Below are 20,592 nucleotides of genomic sequence, written 5' to 3'. Positions count from 1 at the left end.
CTCTCTCTCTCTCTCTCTCTCACACACACACACACACACACACACACACACACACACTGGAATGAATGACAAGAAAGATTGAAATGAAAGAAAAAAAATGCACACATGTACCGCTGGTGCGGGCGCCTTCACGCACGCGCGCACGTAGTGGAGAGGGGAGGAACATCTGCTGTTCTCCGGAGTTTGAATAAGAGAGCGATGAGATTTATAGCACGTCGCCATTGAGAATACCCTCCCTCCTCTGTTCAATAGTCAGGCGACCTCTGTTTCAACTCTGCGAGGCTGCTACCATGGGCGTTGATACATATGCGGCACATACGCTTAGAAGCTTTGCCCTGCAAAACTCAGGTCTCACAGCCTTTTTAAACCCCAAAGACGAAACCTATTCAACAAAAGAATAAAATCCACGTGACAGAGATGCTCATGCGAATGCTGCAAACCAATATTATATAGAATACACAGAACATGCGTATTCATGGTTGTCCACAGACCTATCTTGTTTTGTTTTATTTTCCCCTCTCCTTGGAGACTCTTGCCAGTACTATGTGAAAAGGGAAGGGCGGGCGGACCTAAAAACGTGCTTTAAAACAGCGCCATAAATCAATGTGTTGGGAAGGAATGTTGTACTTGAAACTATTCCAGACATCGCCGGGGTTTACCAACGGGCTTTTTGCAAGCATGGTTTTGTAATGCATGTGTCTAACTATAGCCTATGGACTGTGCAGAACTTAGATTTTTTTTTTTTTTTTACAGGATGTTCGATTTGAAATTTTTAAAAATGGCGTCAAGACAAACATCTCCATTATTTCTGGACTATGCCAGGCCGTAGACACATATGTCTGTAGGCCACCCTCCCAACGTCTGGTCAAAAGCCCAGTGTGGCAGTGGATGTCACCAATAAAGGGGTCCCTAGCGCTTCCTCCGTTTCCTCTCGCCTCCTCGAGTGTCCCTCCTATCTCAAGTAGGGTCGTGACCTCCCTGCTCGCCAGACACCAAGTCACAAGTAAACACTTCATTGCTTCTACAAATATTTATCGCCGTCCTGCAAACCGAGAAAAATCGCAAGATTTGCACTTAACCTAATACGGCAACTCAAACACATTTACGCCCTGGCACATTCAGACACACTTTAACGCGCGCGCGCGCGCGCGCACACACACACACACACACACACACACACACACACACACACACACACACACACACACACACACACACCATGGTGACAACTTTCAAGGAGACCAACAACAAATGCATTGGTACATTTCATTCAAGCTGATGTCAACAATTATGTACAAAAAATAACATATTTTCTCATTGTGTAGGCTACTCACTCATAATAGGTGTATACGCACAATAATATTTTTTTCTAATGCATGTAATGTGCCGTTGCTGTAATACACAATACGTGAACGAGAGAAGACATTTAAATCTTGTTCTTATAGTCAAGATAATTATTTGCTGTTTGATAACGCAAATGGAAATATGATCTAATTTGTGTTCGACCAAACACCCCAAAGATGACAGATAGCATATTTCACTTGCACATACAGCTCTGGATGTAAATCGACGGATGCAAATAACAATCCATTTAGAAGTCAAAGGATGTAAAAATTTGGGCTATTCCAACTAATTGGGGTACCGTGTGTAGGCTATATGTCGAAATAACACTTTCCATTGAAATGTGTATCAGTTCTCGTGGTATATTTGCACCTACAGTTAGTCCTTAAATGCAATCTCTGTGATTTATTTATGGCCTATTGATTATTTCTGTGCATACGTAAAAACAGTTCCCCTAACTGTCTTATTGATCATGCAAAAAATTCCACGCGGACACAATTGCCATGGCACGTGATGTAGCCTACATTCCAAATTGAATTATCTTTCTAAAGTATTTCTAAGTACATTATACTGTGGTGAGAAGCAATGGCTAGTAGGCTAGTTGCCCTTTCATGCAAATACATTTAAATAAAATTAGGATCATGTAGCCCTAAATATGTGACATTCTATTATTAGGCCTGTGTGTTTTGGCTTCCGTACCATAGGCTACCACCCAGCTAAAGGCTCTCAACTGACAGCGCAAAAGGGCAATCCGTGTAGTGTGACGTGTCAGGTCTCCGGTTTCAGTGTGCAATCACCTCAATTAAAATCCATCAGCATGACACAGTCGGACGCCTTTACTAGTGTGCTGCGTTCGTGGCAGTTGAATGGGCACACAAAGGAGAGTGGGTGATTCACAAAACCAACATGCGATTAAAATCTGTGTGTTGACAAACTCAACCAACTGTTGTTGGTAATGTCAAGCACCATGGCTGCTTTGCTACGCAACATTCAGTAAATTACAACAAATATCCGACGGCCCGCGCCTGGAACGGCTCTCTGGTGGGCAATAGCGTCCAGGCATTGAATTCTATTTAGCTGCTTTTACAACTCCTTATTACACGCTGATGGATATGGAATAGGTAAAGACCACCGACAGCTTAAAATAAGCCATCAATGTTAGCTCCTGAGCATTCTTTGGCGCTGATAATACAATTAAATAAATAAATAAATGAGCCCAGACATTTTTATCTTTTGACAAAACTTAGGCCCAAGTAATGTTATGGTTTGTTGAATATGGTTTTGTTTCTATATTAGGATGTTATTTTTAGAAAAGAGCATTTAATGTATTGCGCACCCGTGTTGGTTTACTGCAATATTTGTTGTTAAACTGAGTTATATGACATGCTGAATAGTATAAATATTAAACAAACATTTCCGTAATAAACTTCTCCATGAAAAACCATGAAATCCTCCAAACCAAAACAAGCAAAATGTCGTCATAACATTACAACACACACACACACCCACACACACACCCACACACACACACAGGACTGGAGCGCACCCACATTCAAAACACACACTCCTACCCACATGCAATGCACCCTGATGTTGGAAGTCGAGTGCGCTTTTTAGTGTGTGTGTCACGACGACGTAAAGGTCGAGCCATGATGACATCCACCCAGTTGCCCAAAGGAGCTTGCCCTCTCCGTGAACTCCCAAGTCCTCTTTATCGCCTACTCGAAGAATTCAAAAGGCACCCCTAATTTCCACTTTCTGAACATGAGAGCGAAGAAGAGCGTGGAGAGAGAAATGTATAAGGGGAATGGAGACTGGCGTTTGCTTTTTGGTAAACATCAATGCGTTTAAGCAGGGCCTTAACATGCTTCATACTTATATTACATCCCCGCCCTTTTCTTCGATAAACTCACGACATGTGTATTTTTTAAACCGCAGCAGAACTGAGTGCATGCGTATTGAGTAGAGCAAGGACCGTCCTAGCCAAAATTGGCCTCCATGCGAGATAAGTTAAGTTGAAGTTGAAAGGTCAAAGCATGCTGTCATGCAAATCTGCATAGGCTACTGCTAGCACTTGTGTAGGTGGTCACATGTGGCTCGCTTGTCGCGAAAATGTCTAGTGTTTGGAAACATTATGAATATATTTCACTAACTCTCTAATGTCACCGTGTGTCTTTTTTTAGCCTCACGTTTCTACCATAAGACATAAACCATCTCAAGATTCCCTTACCAGTGCTACGATAATAAGAGGAACAATGCTATATCACAATATCACATTTGGAATTTGGCAAGAACGGTAACTGTATGGTTGGCCTAAAAACCAAGCTACTACAGCCCTATACGTCATAACCATTCCATCGACGTGTAGGTCTATTTATTTATTTATACATAGTTATTTATATACCATGACTTACAAATCACTTTTTCACATTGATCGTGATTTGATGATTTATGCTGGACTTTTAAGTGTCAGCATTAAATGCACATTAATCATACGTGGTTATTACTCATTAATAAACGTATCAATCATCAGTGGAAAACACACCCTGCATCTGAAATGTCCTTTTTTAAATGTGGAAGTAAGCAATACAATTGTCAACTTGTGCACTGACAACGAGGATGTGATAATGTTACATAACGCAGCTGGGCCTACTGACTTCGACAAGCTGCCAGAACATGACCAGAAGATTATTTGGAGCTCTACTTGAGTCATTCACGCTTCCAGGCCATCAGCCAGATCTGTGCAAGCGAACGGCACATCCCATAATACTACCCTATCAACAACTGGCCTGTAAAATGTAGTGCTCCCTGCGCCATTGAAAACTGCCATGTTGATGTCTGTAGAGATACACGCGCCTCATTTCGACACTAGGCAGTGCGATCCAACCACGAGACACAATTGGAAACTGGTAATGTGAATAGCCTACCAATTGCTAATACCAATTGCTAATAATGTGGGGTAATAATTCTGCGTAATTGTTAGAGGAACAATAATTTCATAATAGCATAATGTTTTTGTCTGAAGACCCGTGTATTATTGCAAAACTGTTACAGAGAGGGTTCAGAGGTTATAAATGTTTTTTTTCCCCCAAGTGGTGGTGGTGGGGGTACTTTCTAACCTTTACTTGAACCTCAAAACTGCTATTCATGTGAGCTGACTTGGAAACCCCTTAGCCCTTGTCAGGAGACCCTCTCACTTGTGGAAGAATGGAATTATTGTTAGAAAAGCCATCAATCAATTTTCTAATATCACCGAGCACTTCAAGTTTGGAAAGAATTTTGTTGTGCTGTTTGGTTGCCCAAGCGTAAAACCCACGCCCTGTCAAAGTCATGTATGTACACAGCACGAACACAAATATGGTTAAGTAGAAAAGAGTAAAGAAAAATAAACGATCAGACGTACTCTACACTAATTGACACTCACAGTTTTATTTGCCACTACGATTATCACAAATACATTTAAACTTATTTTATTGCATTGTTTAACAATAACAACTTGAAGTCAGTTTGAATCACAATACTAGTATCACAAAACGCACTACCCTTTTTTTACTCGGAGCTAGAGGCCTTGCTCAGGAGGATGCGCAAAGAAACAAAACAAAACTGAAAGTCACAACAATTTCACTGATATTTTACAAGAATGCTAACTACGCACGTTCAGCCCTGCAAGACGTGTAAATCATCTGTCACACGAAGGGCAACAATAGAAATATCTACAATTTTGTTTTCCAAAATAAATAAAAGGATTGTGCATGTACAGGCCGTGATGCAGACGCACAGTCTCACCTCAAGACTCTGGTTCAAAATGTCCATTTTTACCTATCAGTCAAAACAACGTATTAAAATGACATTTACTGTTCAATAAATAAACCCTGATAGCCGAAAAAACACTAGGTATTCGCAGTAGTAATCCATGCTATATAACATGCATATTTATATAACTATGGACTTAGAGGAAACCCAGTTTTTACGCACAAGAACACTACGAAGGAACATCTTAATATACATATAAAAAGAATAGATTTCCATAAATATTCCATTGTTCTCTCTTCCGCAAATGTGAAATATTTTTCTTGTGTGTCTATAACCTTGTTATATCCTGATCTCGATCGACCCCTGGAACACGAGGGAGCTGCTCGGGCACTGCTACGGTGCTGTTGCCCGCGCTGTTTGTCACACTGCCGGCTGTGGTGGCTGTGCTGGCCCCGCCGGTCGCGCCCGAAGTAGCACCCGACGACGAAGCAGAGGAGGAAGATCTGACTTTGGTGTTGGGTAGCCTATGGTCTTTTTTCCACTTCATCCTGCGGTTCTGAAACCAAATTTTTATCTGCCGCTCCGAGAGCACCAACGAGTGGGCAATTTCGATGCGTCGTCGCCGTGTTAGATAGCGATTATAGTGGAACTCCTTCTCCAATTCTAACACCTGCTGGCGTGTGTAAGCAGTCCTGGACCGCTTGGGCTCCCCTCCATTGTAATTGGCATTCACTAAGAAAGAAGGGGGTAAGGAAAAGAGGAATATAGGAAAGGAAGGCAGGAAAAACAGAAGGGCAAACAAAGGGGAAAATAGGATAGTAAATACTGAGTTGAAGTTGAAATGTGAAAAAAGTGTTTTAAGTGAAAATGTGTATCAACTTTTATTATCATTTAGCCAGTTCCTCAAAAGAACCCTCGGCCTCGTCTATGTAATGAGTGGTCGTTTCGCACTTAGAGTGCAGCTAAATTATTAATTCAACATTACAAATCTAAAGATATTTTTGCCTCCTGTTATACTCCCTCTCTCTCACTCCTTCTCGTTCTCCCTCTCCCTCTCTCTCCTTTCCCCGACACATACATAACAGAAAAAGCCACATGGCAATACGGCTGTCCAGACTAGTGCCTCCGCTATAAAATTTATGGCGGGTGTAATTGCCAATGCTGAGTCGTAAATCCGCCTCATATGCGTCGTTTCAAAGGGCTTCTCTCACAACGTACGTTGCACGGGGCTGGTTCAAGCAGACTCCCGAGGTAAAATAAGAAGGGGAAGGGGGAACAGCACGTGAAAGGAGGGGAGTGAGAGAGAGAGCAAGGAGTTGAAACAACAACACAATCGGGGGTTCTGATGCCTACCGGTACTGACGTGGATTTTCTTCATCCAAGGGTAGACCACGGGCTGCTTGGTCGCCGCTGTGCTGGTGGGAAGCTCCGGGGCTGCTTGGATGCAAGCGGACGGTGCTGTCGGTGGGGTTGTGGGGGACGTGGGTAAAGGTGGCGGGGGCTCACGTGGAGCCGTCTGCGCCTTCGCCGCCGCCAGCAGGCTCCCTGAATGCGTGAGTCCATGGCCTCGCTGGGGCTCGGGCTCGGGTATGCTTGCACAGTTATACTGGCGCTCCGGATAGGTCACGCGCGGAGGATACAAGTCCTGGTGGTGATGCTGGTAGCCGGTGTCCCTCGTGCGGCTGTAATACTCGGGGCTGTGTTCGGGGATGTAGCTATTTTGTGAATATTCCTCGCAAGGAGGAAATTTCGGATCGATGTAGTTAGAGTCCATCAAATACGAGCTCATGATCATTAATTTCTGGAGTGGAAAATAATTTTTCTACCTTTGTCGTTTTTCTGCTCCATAAAGCCCTCCTACTAGCGAGCTACCCTGTAAAGTTACTTTTACCACGTGACGCAGCAGTCCAATGGCAGCCAACGAGCTAGTCCCCGGATAAGGAACCAAATGTTTATTCGTATCTTCATGTACCCCCTTTGTGTAGGTGTGCAGGAGTGTGTTTTGTGGGAATGAAGGCCAGGCATATCGATGAGCCTCGTTCCAAACATACCGCCGAATGTAGACACACACGGTCGAGGTGGATGGAGGCTCCATCGCCCTGTGAGCCCTTGTGGGGTTCGTGGTGTATGTGAGTAGAGGCTGGTAGCCTGACCGCGGGCTGCTAGAGTTGTGCTGTAAAAACAATCCTAAGTAGCATAATTGACACGACAATACGAAGTGTAATCACCTGCGTATAGCTCCTCAACGCTGGAGCATTCTCCCCACACCAACACATAACAGGAGATCAAGATGCCTTTTGCACTGAATCTTGTTGCTAGGGCATTTTACAGATATGTTATTATGAGGGACTGCACTAATGTGTGGATCAAAACAAAGCCACACAGGAGCAACAATCGGGCTAGACAATGAACGAATCCCCGTGACAAGAAAAAAATGCAGTTATTGATGGCCAAAATAGTTATCAGTCATAATGTGTTGTATGAAGACTATGATACTCATTGTTTTGCATTGCAGTATTGTTATATATACATAATATACATTATTCATTACAATTAGTGTGCCGGTAATCAGGCAGGAACTATGAATGCAATTCCCACACCAAAGTAAACATCAAGCAACAATTACGCGTCACCATTCATCACGCATCCTTACGCATATGCAGGTGAAGACACCATCAAAGCCAACTTTGAGTCCAACTGTACGCTTTTATGGTGTGAAGGCAACAGAGGAGTTACAGCCATGTGTTTGTACAGTGGTTGTAACAGGGGCCAATAATAACTTGAACAAAGACATTGGGTGTTTTGGGGGAGATCCAACGGTTCTAGTCAGTGCGCACAGTACCCTTTACAAGAGCAGAGGCAGTTGTGATAGCGTGGCTTGATCAATAGCAGTGCGATGGGCTGCAGACTGTATCCTTCCAGTCTCCCTCTCTCTCTCTCTCTGTAATTGACGAGGCTCCGGAGCTAGACCTGTAGGTTACAGCATCTCTAAACTACTTCCTAAATAATGAATATCATTGCGTTGTCAGTTTTTATGGGATAAGAATAAAAACGACACATAACGTTAGCATGCCTTATTTATTGGAATCGCGCACGGCCAGCAACATTGAAGGCCTCTGGTTGAATGTTGTCTCAGTTTTATTGGGCTGTAAAACGCCGTAAATCAATCGGCTCCAATGATCCCCACGCGCTCCCATGCTTTACGGTTTCCTCGACCGTTCTTTTCCCCTTTGCCTTGCCTTCGCAGACTGTCCTCTCTCCTCTGCTCTCTCCCTCTCTCTTGCCACCTCTTCTCGACTTCTGTCCTGTTTGGATTTGTTTGACGGTTAAAGCACATTTCATACAAGAAAGCTGTAGCCTATAATTGACAAATTAAGCTTGAAAAAGTTGTTGTATTGAAATCGTCCATGTATTCCCGTAGGTGCGAATTTGCGGTTGTTGATTGCTCACACAAATTCGGTTCTACAGGGTGCATATAGACGACTTGGAGTCCACAGCTGTAGATGTCAACGAGTCTCAACGCGACACTCTCCTCTTTGCTCCCAGTACACACACACACACACACACACACACACACACACACACACACACACACACACACACACACACACACACACACACACACACACACACACACACAGGAAAGATATTCATATAGGCTAAAACTGGGGTGCCCATTAAGAAACAAATGAAAACTGAATAGTTTAAACTAACTGAGGTCAAAAATAACGCTTTAACTCTAAGGAATTCAAATATTTTTTTACAAATATTTCTCAAAAATCTCCAGGTAGGCCTATACATGACATATTCAATTTCATAGTATTCAGTGTATACTAAAGCACATAGATTGGGAGAAAAGACAGGCCAAATATTTGAGAAATTCCACAAACACTATGAGACGTCATTAGTGTCAGCTATAGAGCTCGTAAATTACCAAACGGCTCGAGAGACCATTCCCTTCGCCAGACTTTCTCAGACACACTTCCACACAACCTCTTTGTTAAGAAATACCCCTGCATGCCCATGTCGTGTACAACACAAGAACACAGATTATTACAGAACACTCTTTCAAATAACTATCTGGTCAAATAACGAATAAAGCTTCATATCGCTAACATTTGCCCTAAACTTAACCTAGGGTGCCCCAACATATTATAAATATTCAGTATAAACGGAAGATACAAAAGCAGCCGTGTGGCAGGAGATGAAAAATAACTTTCTTTTGTCCCCCAGGGTTTTTATTCTGTTCGCCATTACCATACCACTGACCGCTGGATAACCTGGGCACCGCGCCGGGAAGATCCCCTGCTTGGCCTTCGGGAGACAAGGGAACAGCGAGGGGACAGATAGACACAGCTTCATACCCTCATATCAGGTTATTGATAAACTCGTCTTTCAGTCCATAGAAAGAAAACAAACAAGTTTTACAATCCACTTTAAAAGGAGTTTTGCAGGCTTCTCTTCCTTTCTGAAAAAAGAAGGTTGGGTCTTCCCACCACCTTCGATACATAGCCTACATGTTTGCCATTTTGCTCGTTTGCTTATTTCCCTTCAAAATGATATTTGTAATGTTGTGACAGCGTTAATTCATTTGGTCGTCACATCCCCATCCCCCACCACTCAATTCCTTTTCTCCTTATTTTCTCTCCCTCTCCCTCGCGCTCCCTCTCTCTCTCCCTCTCTGCGAGCACATTTTAATATTAGTTAGACAGGCTGACCGGCGTTTCACCCCTTACCGTTTGACTAGTTCCAATAGTTCACTGCCAAGCAGTTATTGATGAAGAATCGTCAATGAAATTTGTCTCTACACAAATGTCATTTAGATATTTCTTCTCGTTCAATAACTTGTTATAATGCAGAACTGAGAAAAAAATGAAGCCATCTAGCAAACTAATTTTACATTTAATTTCACATTTTACCCGAAAAAATAAGAGAAGCATGACCCCTGTGCCTGTTCTCAATATAGATGCCGTATTCTTTTCACATGGAGTTATGTAAACCTATCCAACTCCTTGGGCAGCCCACCCAGATATTGCCCCCCGTACACACAGAGAAAGAATAGATAGGCTATGCTACTTCACTCGGTCTCAAAACACATGGTTAGCTTTCAACAGACTTAAGTGCTGATTAAGCTTTTGGCATATCGGGACGGTCACATTCAGTGGGTACTACGATTGACTCTGTCTGGCCCCTTTCTTTGGTTAGCATATGGTAGTCTTGTTTACTTCATTAGTGTGGCAGTAATTGTACAGTATGACTGAAATGGCTCATGAGTGATGGTAACATTGCATAACGGTTTAGTGGGTGGGCGAGTTAGACAGCTCTGAACTGTATAACTGAAGCTATAGAAGCTGAACTGGAGAGGGGGGTATTTACGAGCTGCATTAATTCAGTGGTAGGCCTATATGTGTTATCAGAAATGTTGTTCATCATCAGATTATAATGTCTGCTCAGAGCTATAGGGTAATATAAGATCATGTTTTCAAGTGAAGCCTAGTTTCCTCTCATGTTCAGATTGAGTTCCACGTTCTCAGGGGGCTACAGCTTTGAATAAAGTAAAGAGTAAATATCCAATTAATTTGTCTTCTTTAATCAATATGCACCACCAGTACATTGCCCAAGAGAACGCCTGCCGACTACACGAAGTCATAACACAGCAAGACGTGGACCACAAGAGGCTTTATTAGATCAGGGCCTAATAAAATCCATTTGTAACGATATAGAGCAAAGTCAGTCTGCACTGGAACAGAACATGCAGATGTAATTACTGGTGGGAAACATTCACATTATACGTTGTGTTAGTTTCGTGTAAAGCCAAACTAAACATTCGCTTTGTGTTTTGTAGGCATATGCAAGCACTAGTGCGTAAAAGCAGGAGTCATTGAAACACCATATTTGCGTTGGATGACGATGAATAATACTTCTGGGGTATGACAACTGGAAATGTATAGGCCTACATTTGTTAACACTAATTATAGTGCTCATTAATAGACCAGGAATACTGAAAGTTTATTATCGAGTGGAGATTTGACGTCTTGACTAATTCACTTATGCGGCTAGATTGACATGTGTTCACACATGATTTCAAGTGGGGATCAGCAGCAATTTCCGGATTTGACATTTAAGATATGACATGCCGTGCACTTACGGAAAGTCGGATGTCGTACAATTTAAGACCTAAAGCGGTGGAGTTGATGGATGTCAAAAGCAACGAATTTGTTTCAGGTAGTGTGGTGTTCGGTTCAGGCTTTCGACATTGCCAACCGTATGCAGCTCCACACTCCCCATTACCTCATCAAGACGATTAGCACGACGTCTTCTGGCAAAGGATGGTTGATTGCACCATTTAATTCACTGGTGGGCAGTGTCCATTCTTAAGTTCACATACCTACACGTATGATATACAATGAATATATGAATATCTGAATAATTCCTTAATGCTACGTTTACGCAGCTCTCTGGCCTCTGTCTAACATAATTAAATACACCAGACGTGGGCCTAATACTCGACCAGGCCCTCTCGAGGTTAATTATTGGAACTGTCACGTGGCGATACAATAGTAGGGAAAGGGCAGGTTTGAGCGCAGAGTCGGTATTGCTAACGATTATTATAATATACACAGCCGTTATTACGGCATTGTAGATCATAATACAGCCATTTCAGGTGCTCACATCTTGTCAGTTGAATTTATGGAGCCCCATTGAAAGCACGTGCAATGGGGAGTAGGACTGGAAGATCGCCCGACCCGAGGCTTTGTCTGGGGAAATAGACTCTAACACTGAGGTGCACGTGATAAAGGGGGGAACTGATTCAGAAGTATTTGATACAGTACATGTTTACACCATTCAGTGTCACTAGGGAAGCCAAAGATAAACAAACACATTGGGTTCATATGGTCTATATAGAATTCATATGGTTCAAATTGAATCGTACTAAGTGGTTAATAAGGATGCATTTTTTAGTTTTTAATAAGTGAAAACAAGGGTTGGTGTATGCGACAGCATGTTGGATAAGAAATGGGTGCCACTTCATATATATTTGGCAGACTGTTTTAGCCAAAGCGATAGACATGCTATAGACAACATAGACAGCATGTAAATAATCATGCATTGTCTTGGACTTTCCCCTTCATGCTCCGATAGCTCCACATACACATCACCTCTCATTCTCCCACTACACGCACATAGACAGGCCTGCGCACACCTTCTTTCATACACACGACACACAGGATCCTCCTAAAGGCTAATGTGGATGTCCTGCACCTGTTTACACTACACATTTGCCCAGGGCCAATACACAGTCTATATGCTATAACCAAGAATATATGGTGACTACTTGATGGGTAGCAAAACTTTGCTCTTAGATCAAAGTTCTCCTCTCTCATTTCTGCACAAGCCAAGTTGAACTTCCCACAGAAAGCCCCTAATTGGGTACGTTATGGAGCTATGCAGTCAGCTAATTTTATGAACAGCGTGTTTCCCAACTCACTAAAAACAGATAATTTACCATCCAGCTGAGACCGCATAACTTAAAATCAGTGGCCGGAAAATACAAGAGCTGCGCAATCTGTTCCACAGTTTCAGAAAAGACTTGGAGGGTAATTAATTAACAAGGTTATTTTTTCCTATTCACGCCATCATTTATGGTTCAGCCTACTGCATCGTGGCTTAAGCTGTGGAGCACTGCTCTTTCAATTAGTCTACCTGTGCTATGCTTTCCAGTACTTGGCTATGTACCCCACTGCCGAGTATTACTACGAATCAGAGGTAAGTTTAAGGTTGCACTCTGTCCTCAAATAGTCAACAATAGGGATATCACTTCATAAACTGGTGGCGTCATTAGAGGGAGGGTGCATTGTCTAGTTCATGCACGTGTACATAATACGCATTCACCAGCCTATCAGAGAAGAGCATGCTGGCTCGAGAGCTGTTCCAACAACCTGTAACCATGCCACAGAAAGGAGGGAGGTAAACTTATTGTCACAAAATGTCAGAGACACAGCCAAGTGTGAACTATAAACCGAGAAAACCTAAACAAGCTGTAGAAGCAAAGCGATTTGGCTTGGCGCAACACATTTACGTAAAGGCAGATAACCAAAATGAGCGCTCTTTACGCATGCACAAACACATGGAGAGAGAGAGAGAGAGAGAGAGAGAGAGAGAGAGAGAGAGAGAGAGAGAGAGAGAGAGAGAGCTCCTCAAACTGAACTGTGTATCCCCACAGATACTCTCAGGTTAACGAGACTCCAAAGTGAGGGGGAGAAAGCAATGTCAACATGTTAAGAACCTAATTGACCACCATTAGCGCAAAGAACACCAAAGCATTTCTCAAAGAAACATTAAATTACGATATTAATGAATGCCCCTTGGGGTGGTAGAAGGGCAGGTGTCTATTTCATTACAAGCCCTAGAAACAAGATTATTAACTTACTGCACCGTCTGGGAGCCATTTGCCAGTGTCGAACGAGGAGAGCACGGGAGCACTTGGGAACGAGCTAATCCTCACTAAACGCCTAGCGCCCTTTCGTCCAGCCAGATAAGAGCGGCCAACAGCTGCGATTCACGACAGTTAACATTATGTATGATGTAAATATATTGAGGGGTTTGTCAGCCCCTGCCTAACCATAAAACTTACTTTAATGGCGTCACGTGCTCCCAATGAGCCACTCAGGGTCAGTGCCCAAGGCCCTTTGGCATACATAGCCTCCAAAAGTTTGAAAGTAAAAAAAACACACACTCACATTGACAGTAGCATAAAGGGGGTTTCTACCTAAAGAGGTCCTCTTTTTCCAACATGTATGCTGTTCTTGGAAAGTTTATATCCGATAAGCACTGCCAGTTCAGTAGTCTGCCTTCGAATGAGGACGTTTTTTCCGCCCCCTGGAAGATTATCCACTTTAACAAGAGGTGAGTAATGATGTTCAGTCTCTTTCACTGTGACGCTGAAGTGGTCAAATAACTTTAGGCGGTAGAATTAAAGTTCACATTATCATTTATAAGACCCTGCTCTGTTGTTGAGTTAAGTTGAGGCAGAGGCGGGAGGGGCCAGCCGAACACATGTCTCCTCTGAGGAACTTGGCTGGTCCAACGCAGTGAGCTGACATTTTTCAGATGACTGCGCCGGGGGGTTCCCCCAGCATCTTTCATTTTGTATACTGCTCAATACTTGGGGCTGTGTTGGCCATTAGAAAAGGAACGAGAGAATGGAAGGCAGCTGTTTTGTGTCTGGGGTACAAGGAGTTTGCATGGTAGATCGCGGTAGATCTTTGTTGTAGTCGTGTATGCGTAATAGTTTTAGTCGACTCGCTTAAGAAGCAGAATTGAAATGCATGAACTGACACATAATGCAAGATATTTCAAGTCGTATACATATTTAGGTAGGCCTACCACGATCCCCCGCGTTTTGAACAACATTATGATGGTCTGTTTTCCATCATGTTTGTCAGACACGCCCACCTTTGTGGGCTCACACTTTCTTTTCCCTGACATAGCTGCATGCAGTAATTTCTGAATTGAATCCAATGCACACGGACACAAGTTCTAAACAAAGTACCCAAAGAAACCCACAACTTTTAAACTCTCTGTGTAAACTCTTTTAAGCGCAAAAGTCCGAGTAAGATACAAAGATTTTGTTTTGGCACAGAAGGCCCTTAACTAACGGGGCTTTTCCTGCATCCCAGCAAACTGCATGGGTATTTCAAAAGGAATGGTAGTCAGTTACATTTCAAGCTTCCCTTCTCGTTCGCATCTGTTTGGTTAGACAGGAAACAATTGTCGTTTGGGAGGTGCTAGGCTAAGCTGTAAAGTTTTATGACGCGATAGGGTCGTAAAGTTTCACAGGGTCCCGTCTGTACTGTAAATAACAGCAGTGGGAAACGGAGGCTGACAGACAGAAAGTCTGCATCAAAGCTCGGCCAGCGGAGAACTGTTAACAGGCTAAAAGTCAGCAAACACTTACTGTTTCGTTTTACAATCGGGGAGAGGGCTACTGCACTGGACAAAAGCCCTAATTCTCCCATCTAATGAGACACACCGTGCACCAAATGTACTGTGACAAAAGTGAGACAAGTTTTCAGTTTGCATCAGTTGTTTTTTTTATTTATTTCGTATTCACAGGCACAGTCCCACAAAATGGTCAACCACCCCTTTGTAGTGGACCCCAGAAATGTCACATGTGTAGTTTTGAATGGGCGTTTGCGCTTTACACATTCCAGCGCAGGCCTGGGATGAATTTAATTCAGAAAAGCGCTCTAGAGGGACTCCTAACTGATGCTGGGAGCAGTGTAAAAAGTATTTTCCACCCTGAAACTCAAGTGTTGCTCCAATAAGGACATATATAGACAGACTGCTCTTACTGACTTATATAAACGTGTTATCCAATGTCTTTTGAGTGAGTAATCGAATCCATGTGGTGAGACAAAGTTTGCTAAGGGCGGAAATGACACTACCCATTTGGACAGGTGACAGGTGGAAACGAAAACGAGTGGCACTGAGTTTAATGACTATACAGGCTCTGCTCCACAGCAACTGTCATATGAACAAACAGTCTGACACACAGATTGAACATATAGGGGGGACATATTTGTCTTAAATGACAGAGCTTTTCTGCCCCAAAGAAAAAGGTCAGGCCGTTTTATTTATTTATTTATTTATTCTTTCTACTGTGTTTGTAGAATTCCGAAGGTGCAGTGGCGATCTGTGCTTCATTTTTCAGACCCATTAAGGGAATTTAAGTACGTGCAAGTGTCACCCAAAGGGCTCATTTCTGACTGCATGAAGCGAGAGCATCTAAAGGAATTCAAGACGTCTTGGTCAAGAAATGGCGGCATTAACAAGTCCTTCAAAGATCACATGCGTTGTGTTTGTCTTCGTGACAGACAACATGCATTATTTTTTTATTATTCTGTAACCGATTGAAATTGAACATTCGTCCAAAAGAATACATCTCAATGATTAAAACCAAACCATAGCGCATATGGATATACAAGTAAGACGATTGTAGAAAAGAAAGATGGCTATGATTCATAATACTGGCTGTAAGGAGAAGAACAAAGGAAGGTCAGAGATCACAGTAAATGAAGCAATGTGGTGTAACTCTTGAGTCTACCATCACATGTTATCTACATACAATAGTCCTAGGTAAATAAACACAAGAATGATTTTGTTGTATTTTGCGCCAAATATGATTCCTGATCAAAAGCTTTTCACTTGCTGATTTCTTAATGACCATATGCCAGAATATATGAGGACTGAGAGACATCATGATGGAATTTGGTAGTCGAGGCCAAACTTAAAACCAAGCAAGACCAGCCAATTGTCCAAATATTTTAGAAAACGATGACATTCGACATACCTTATTAAGTTGGCCTAATTCCGCAATGGACACATCCTAGGCCGTGTATGTGTAATGTTATTGAACTGATATAGGCCTATTTTAGACATATTGTTTCAGCTAATTTTAAGATGGCGTTTTGTCAATCTGGCCAGATTGCTGAATCTACGATTATTATACTATGTGAAGGCAAGGGCCTACAAGGACAAAATGCTCACAATATTAAATAATAAACATGACAATTGAGTTACACTCATATCCATACCGTAAGTTGAATAATACTTCCACATGTCACACTAATAACATCGCATTTTACATTTAGGTCACAGTTTGGAAACACCGGTGGGTTGGTTTAAAAGTTTCTGGACGCCATTCCTCTGAACAGCTTGTTTCTGAGGAAATCGTCTAGAGAGAGTACTAGAAGGGATCTTTAAGTTTGAGCTTGGAATCCTTCTTCCACTTCATTCGTCGATTCTGGAACCAGATTTTGATCTGTCGCTCGTTCAGACATAGGGTATGGGCAATCTCGATGCGCCTTCGACGCGTCAGATAGCGGTTGAAATGGAATTCTTTTTCCAGCTCCAGAGTTTGATATCGGGTGTAACTCGTCCTCGAGCGTTTCCCATCCGGTTCTGGAGTGGCATCAGAAATAAAAAATAAAAATAAAAAATAGGTGAAAGGAAAAAATAAGATGACTACAAATAGACATTTGATCTATAGCAACAGTATGCACTCTTTGTAGGTTATTTTGTATCATTATGGTGGCACAGGGACCTGGCTAACACTGAACTGTAGCCTATTCACTAGAATCGTTTTAGAGAGTATTTCTCACCTACAAGTATTTTATGGGTGATGTTTCTCCACATGCACTGCCTCAGTTAGAAAATTATTGTACGTATACGTTAAACCCTCACAAAGACTGCCTTTCACACGACCTGGATGTGACTGTCGGAAGAAATCGATTTCGGGTCAATTGAGGGTTACTGCGCCCTTGTATGTATACTTCCCATGGCGGTCTCTGTCTTGGTTAGAATTAGGTCAGAGGATTAATTTGAATTCGATAACAGGTTCCAAACAAGCCATGCAAGCAATAGAGTTAGAATAATCAGAACATTGCCCTTACACATCCTCTCTCAGGTCCTACCAATAATCAATAATTTGATAAAGTTTTTCTTTAATTAGCAAATGTTCATGCATGGAGATATAGCCTATTAAATGTAGCACTTCACGTATCGCAAACAAACGGGATGAATAAACTGAAAATGATAATGAAACGTTGTTGGAGACTTGCAGAAGTCATTAATTGACCGGAAATATTAACTTTTAGATCCATGCTCTTACATGTTAATGCTGATGTTAAGATTTAGCCTACAGATTAACACTGTAGGCCTACATAAACCTTTGAATACCAGACATTTATGTCAGTTGCCTTTCTATTGGTTTCACTTAGGCTACTTTTGTAAAGTAACATTCCTCAGTCACAGTGAATCATTATGCTAAGAAATGGTTACGGTGAAACACAAATGACTGGCGTAAAATTATTTTTTACACAAAATCATGCAATTGTTTTCAATTATAATTTTCAATTAATAGTTCGGGAATAGATACAGGCCCATTGTTTAAAGACGAGTTCTTTTCCCCGGATCCAGTTTCATCGCTGTAAATTTGAACGCAGATCGCCTCTTCGGCGTAACCGGACAGTTTTACGAGCACTTGATGCCTTTGTCATAAAATTTACGACTGTGAGTTTTATTATTTCCGAATACGGACTATAAAACTCTGGGAAAACTGTGAATGAACTCAAGAGGGGCAAGGGGGAAACGGAGAGCACATGGAGGAGTGAAAAAGTGACAAAGTAACGCTTCTCAAGAAGTATCAGACAAGAGGGAAGGCTCTTAAAACTTTACCGTGGCTCATATGTAGTTTAGTCATCCAGGGATAGATCTGCGGCGGCGGTTCATTGCCTTGGTTTTGACTTGGGTGGCCGGCTTGTCCCACCGGCTGAACGGTTTGCAAAGTTCCAACTTTGGTTTCGTCGGCACCTTTCGTTTTGCCTGTGGGCATTTCGCTGGCTTCCGTTGCCCCCTCACTTTTGCGACCATAAAGTCCGAGGTTGAGGGAACTGTGACCGGTGCTGTTTAGACGGCCCCTGGGTGAGTCAGTCGACTGCTCCGCTCGTGCTGTATGGTTACCGGGACTTCCTCGCGGACCGGAGCTCATCTCCCCCGCGCGCAGCGAGTTAGAGGAGGATGGGCACGCGAAGGAACTTCGAGGTTGATGGTCGAGCCCTCCGTAACAGTAGCCTGACGGTACGTGGAGCTCGGGCACGGAACCGTAACCATGGTTGTGCAAAGTGAAAGCGGACGCTTCATGACTTGTTTGCTTGAACAACGAGTTGGCTACGTAAGAGCTCATTTCAAAAGAAAACGTAGCAAACACCAACTAGAAGCATTTATAGCGAGTAAATTATTACATTAAAGTTCTACCATAACACGATAATTCTGTTCAATGAGCGCCGAGAACTGTTATAACGTTTTGTTATTGTTATTGCGTTTGATTTGTGGCCCTTTTTGAAGTTCATGAGGGTTTTTATCCTAAAAATGACCACGATTTATAGGTGGGGGGATTCTTTTATTTTTTTGTTCTCTATTGCCCAAATATGGGTTGTTTGAGAGGTATCACGTGCTCCTATCGGCCAGTCATAAATTTGGCTAGATCACACCAAGAGGTTATTGATGGAAGTAGGAGAAACGTCTGATAAGTTGTTAGCAGGGACACGGGCAAGAGGGTGGAGGGGGGCAACCAGAGGGGAAGAGCCGGACAGAAGGCCGAGAGCGTCACCTGGTGCCGGAGACGGAAAAGAGCATAGTTTTGAGCACTGGGCCACCTCTACCTACGACCTTAGCGCGTCTCAGGATCTACCTGGCAACACAAATTAAAAAAATAAAAGCGTATCAAGTCATGCGCACACTGGCTACACAAACTCAGAATATGGCTGCCATATCCGAGGGGCAAAGTGTGTGTGGGAGTGATCGTGCAGTCACGGTGGTATTTCTGAATAAAACTGTGTAACTAGGGGGGTATTGACACCATTTACACCTTGAAATAAGTTTTATATCCAAATACAATAGGCTACAGTAAATATATTTTCATGGTGAAATGAAAACAACTTAAATTAGACCCGAGTCCTGTTTTTAAGAACTTTGTGAACTTTATTCTTTGTCAAAATATAAAACTCATGGGTTACTTTCTTCCTAATTTGATTAGGCTTGTTCCACAAATCTCAGTTCCCGTACAGGCCTACACGCAAATTCAGCTGATAAAAAGGACAGTATGTCACCATGGTGGTTCTGAATTTAGAACATTTGTCTTGAAATGTTTTTAGTCACAAGAAGTACAAAGCAGTATCTTTGCATCAACTACAGACCTGTGGATGGATATACGTTCACACAGGCATATCCAAACTAGGCCTAGGTGACATGTAAAAAAAACAAAATCCAATGAATTGTCATCATGCGTAATAGATGATCCCAATGCTACTGAAAATTACTATTACACTATCTGAAACTGTAAATTAATCTCTAGTTAGCTTACTCATCTCTTTGCCACACACGGCGCGTAATGCTAAACAAAACCCCACTGGCGACAGAATCGTCTCAAAATACAGTAACCCTCGATAACAGGATTATAATGATAACAACAACAGTAATTACGAAGGCCTTCGTATAATCATCAATAGCATCAATTAATGTGTGCCATAAGGATTTGTATGCGTCATTATTATTTTAATGAAGTTGTATTTCGTAACTCTTTGTCCGTCATACATTCTGTAATGTACTTTTTATCTCTAAAATAATGTGTGATTATTATTAACATTATTATTCTTGTCAACATGGCTGGGTCAACATCACTTCTCTGCTTATACATTGCCCAACATTGGGCGTCTCCTGAAAAGCGGATTATTGTAATAATGCCACTGTAAATGGTGCATCCGTACAGATTATGAATACATGGTCCGTATCTAAAACGTCTTATAGCAATACCATGACATTACCTCATACTAAGAAGTTGTGTTACCTATCTCTGACTGTACAAATTCCAACACGCAAGCGGCATTCTGGCCTCTGCATGTTTATCTGGATTTTTTGATAATAACAGCTGCATAT

At 42.3% G+C, this 20,592-nt stretch overlaps 2 protein-coding genes and 1 long non-coding RNA gene across 3 annotated transcripts in view; 1 reads left to right on the top strand and 2 right to left on the bottom strand.

Moving 5' to 3' along the window:
* Positions 1-20,592, top strand: part of LOC134462706 (uncharacterized) — a 107,508-nt gene that overhangs the window by 79,158 nt on the left and 7,758 nt on the right. The gene's annotated exons all lie outside the window — the stretch shown is intronic.
* LOC134462703 (homeobox protein Hox-C4a-like) lies at positions 5,207-7,465 on the bottom strand. The gene is made up of 2 exons (XM_063215848.1): positions 6,448-7,465; positions 5,207-5,826 (listed from the first exon to the last, which is right to left on the bottom strand). Exons 1-2 carry the CDS (start codon positions 6,887-6,889, stop codon positions 5,423-5,425), a joined length of 846 nt encoding a protein of 281 aa, XP_063071918.1. The 5' UTR covers positions 6,890-7,465; the 3' UTR covers positions 5,207-5,422.
* On the bottom strand, positions 15,181-18,841 carry LOC134462705 (homeobox protein Hox-A5-like). The gene is made up of 2 exons (XM_063215850.1): positions 18,334-18,841; positions 15,181-17,058 (listed from the first exon to the last, which is right to left on the bottom strand). The coding sequence occupies exons 1-2, from the start codon at positions 18,839-18,841 to the stop codon at positions 16,844-16,846; spliced, it is 723 nt and encodes a 240-aa protein (XP_063071920.1). The 3' UTR covers positions 15,181-16,843.

Source organism: Engraulis encrasicolus, chromosome 14, assembly GCF_034702125.1.
Source record: "Engraulis encrasicolus isolate BLACKSEA-1 chromosome 14, IST_EnEncr_1.0, whole genome shotgun sequence".
Classification (NCBI taxonomy): Eukaryota; Metazoa; Chordata; class Actinopteri; order Clupeiformes; family Engraulidae; genus Engraulis; species Engraulis encrasicolus.
This window is presented reverse-complemented; position numbering and strand designations above follow the sequence as displayed.

Excerpts from the sequence above, each read along its gene's own strand:
- LOC134462703 (XM_063215848.1), bottom strand. The coding sequence starts at position 6,889 with ATGATCATGAGCTCGTATTTGATGGACTCTAACTACATCGATCCGAAA. Across the intron at positions 5,827-6,447 it reads GAAAATCCACGTCAGTACCG|TGAATGCCAATTACAATGGA; the intron begins GTAGGCATCAGA and ends CTTCTTTCTTAG.
- LOC134462705 (XM_063215850.1), bottom strand. The coding sequence starts at position 18,841 with ATGAGCTCTTACGTAGCCAACTCGTTGTTCAAGCAAACAAGTCATGAA. Across the intron at positions 17,059-18,333 it reads TAAACTACATATGAGCCACG|AACCGGATGGGAAACGCTCG; the intron begins GTAAAGTTTTAA and ends ATGCCACTCCAG.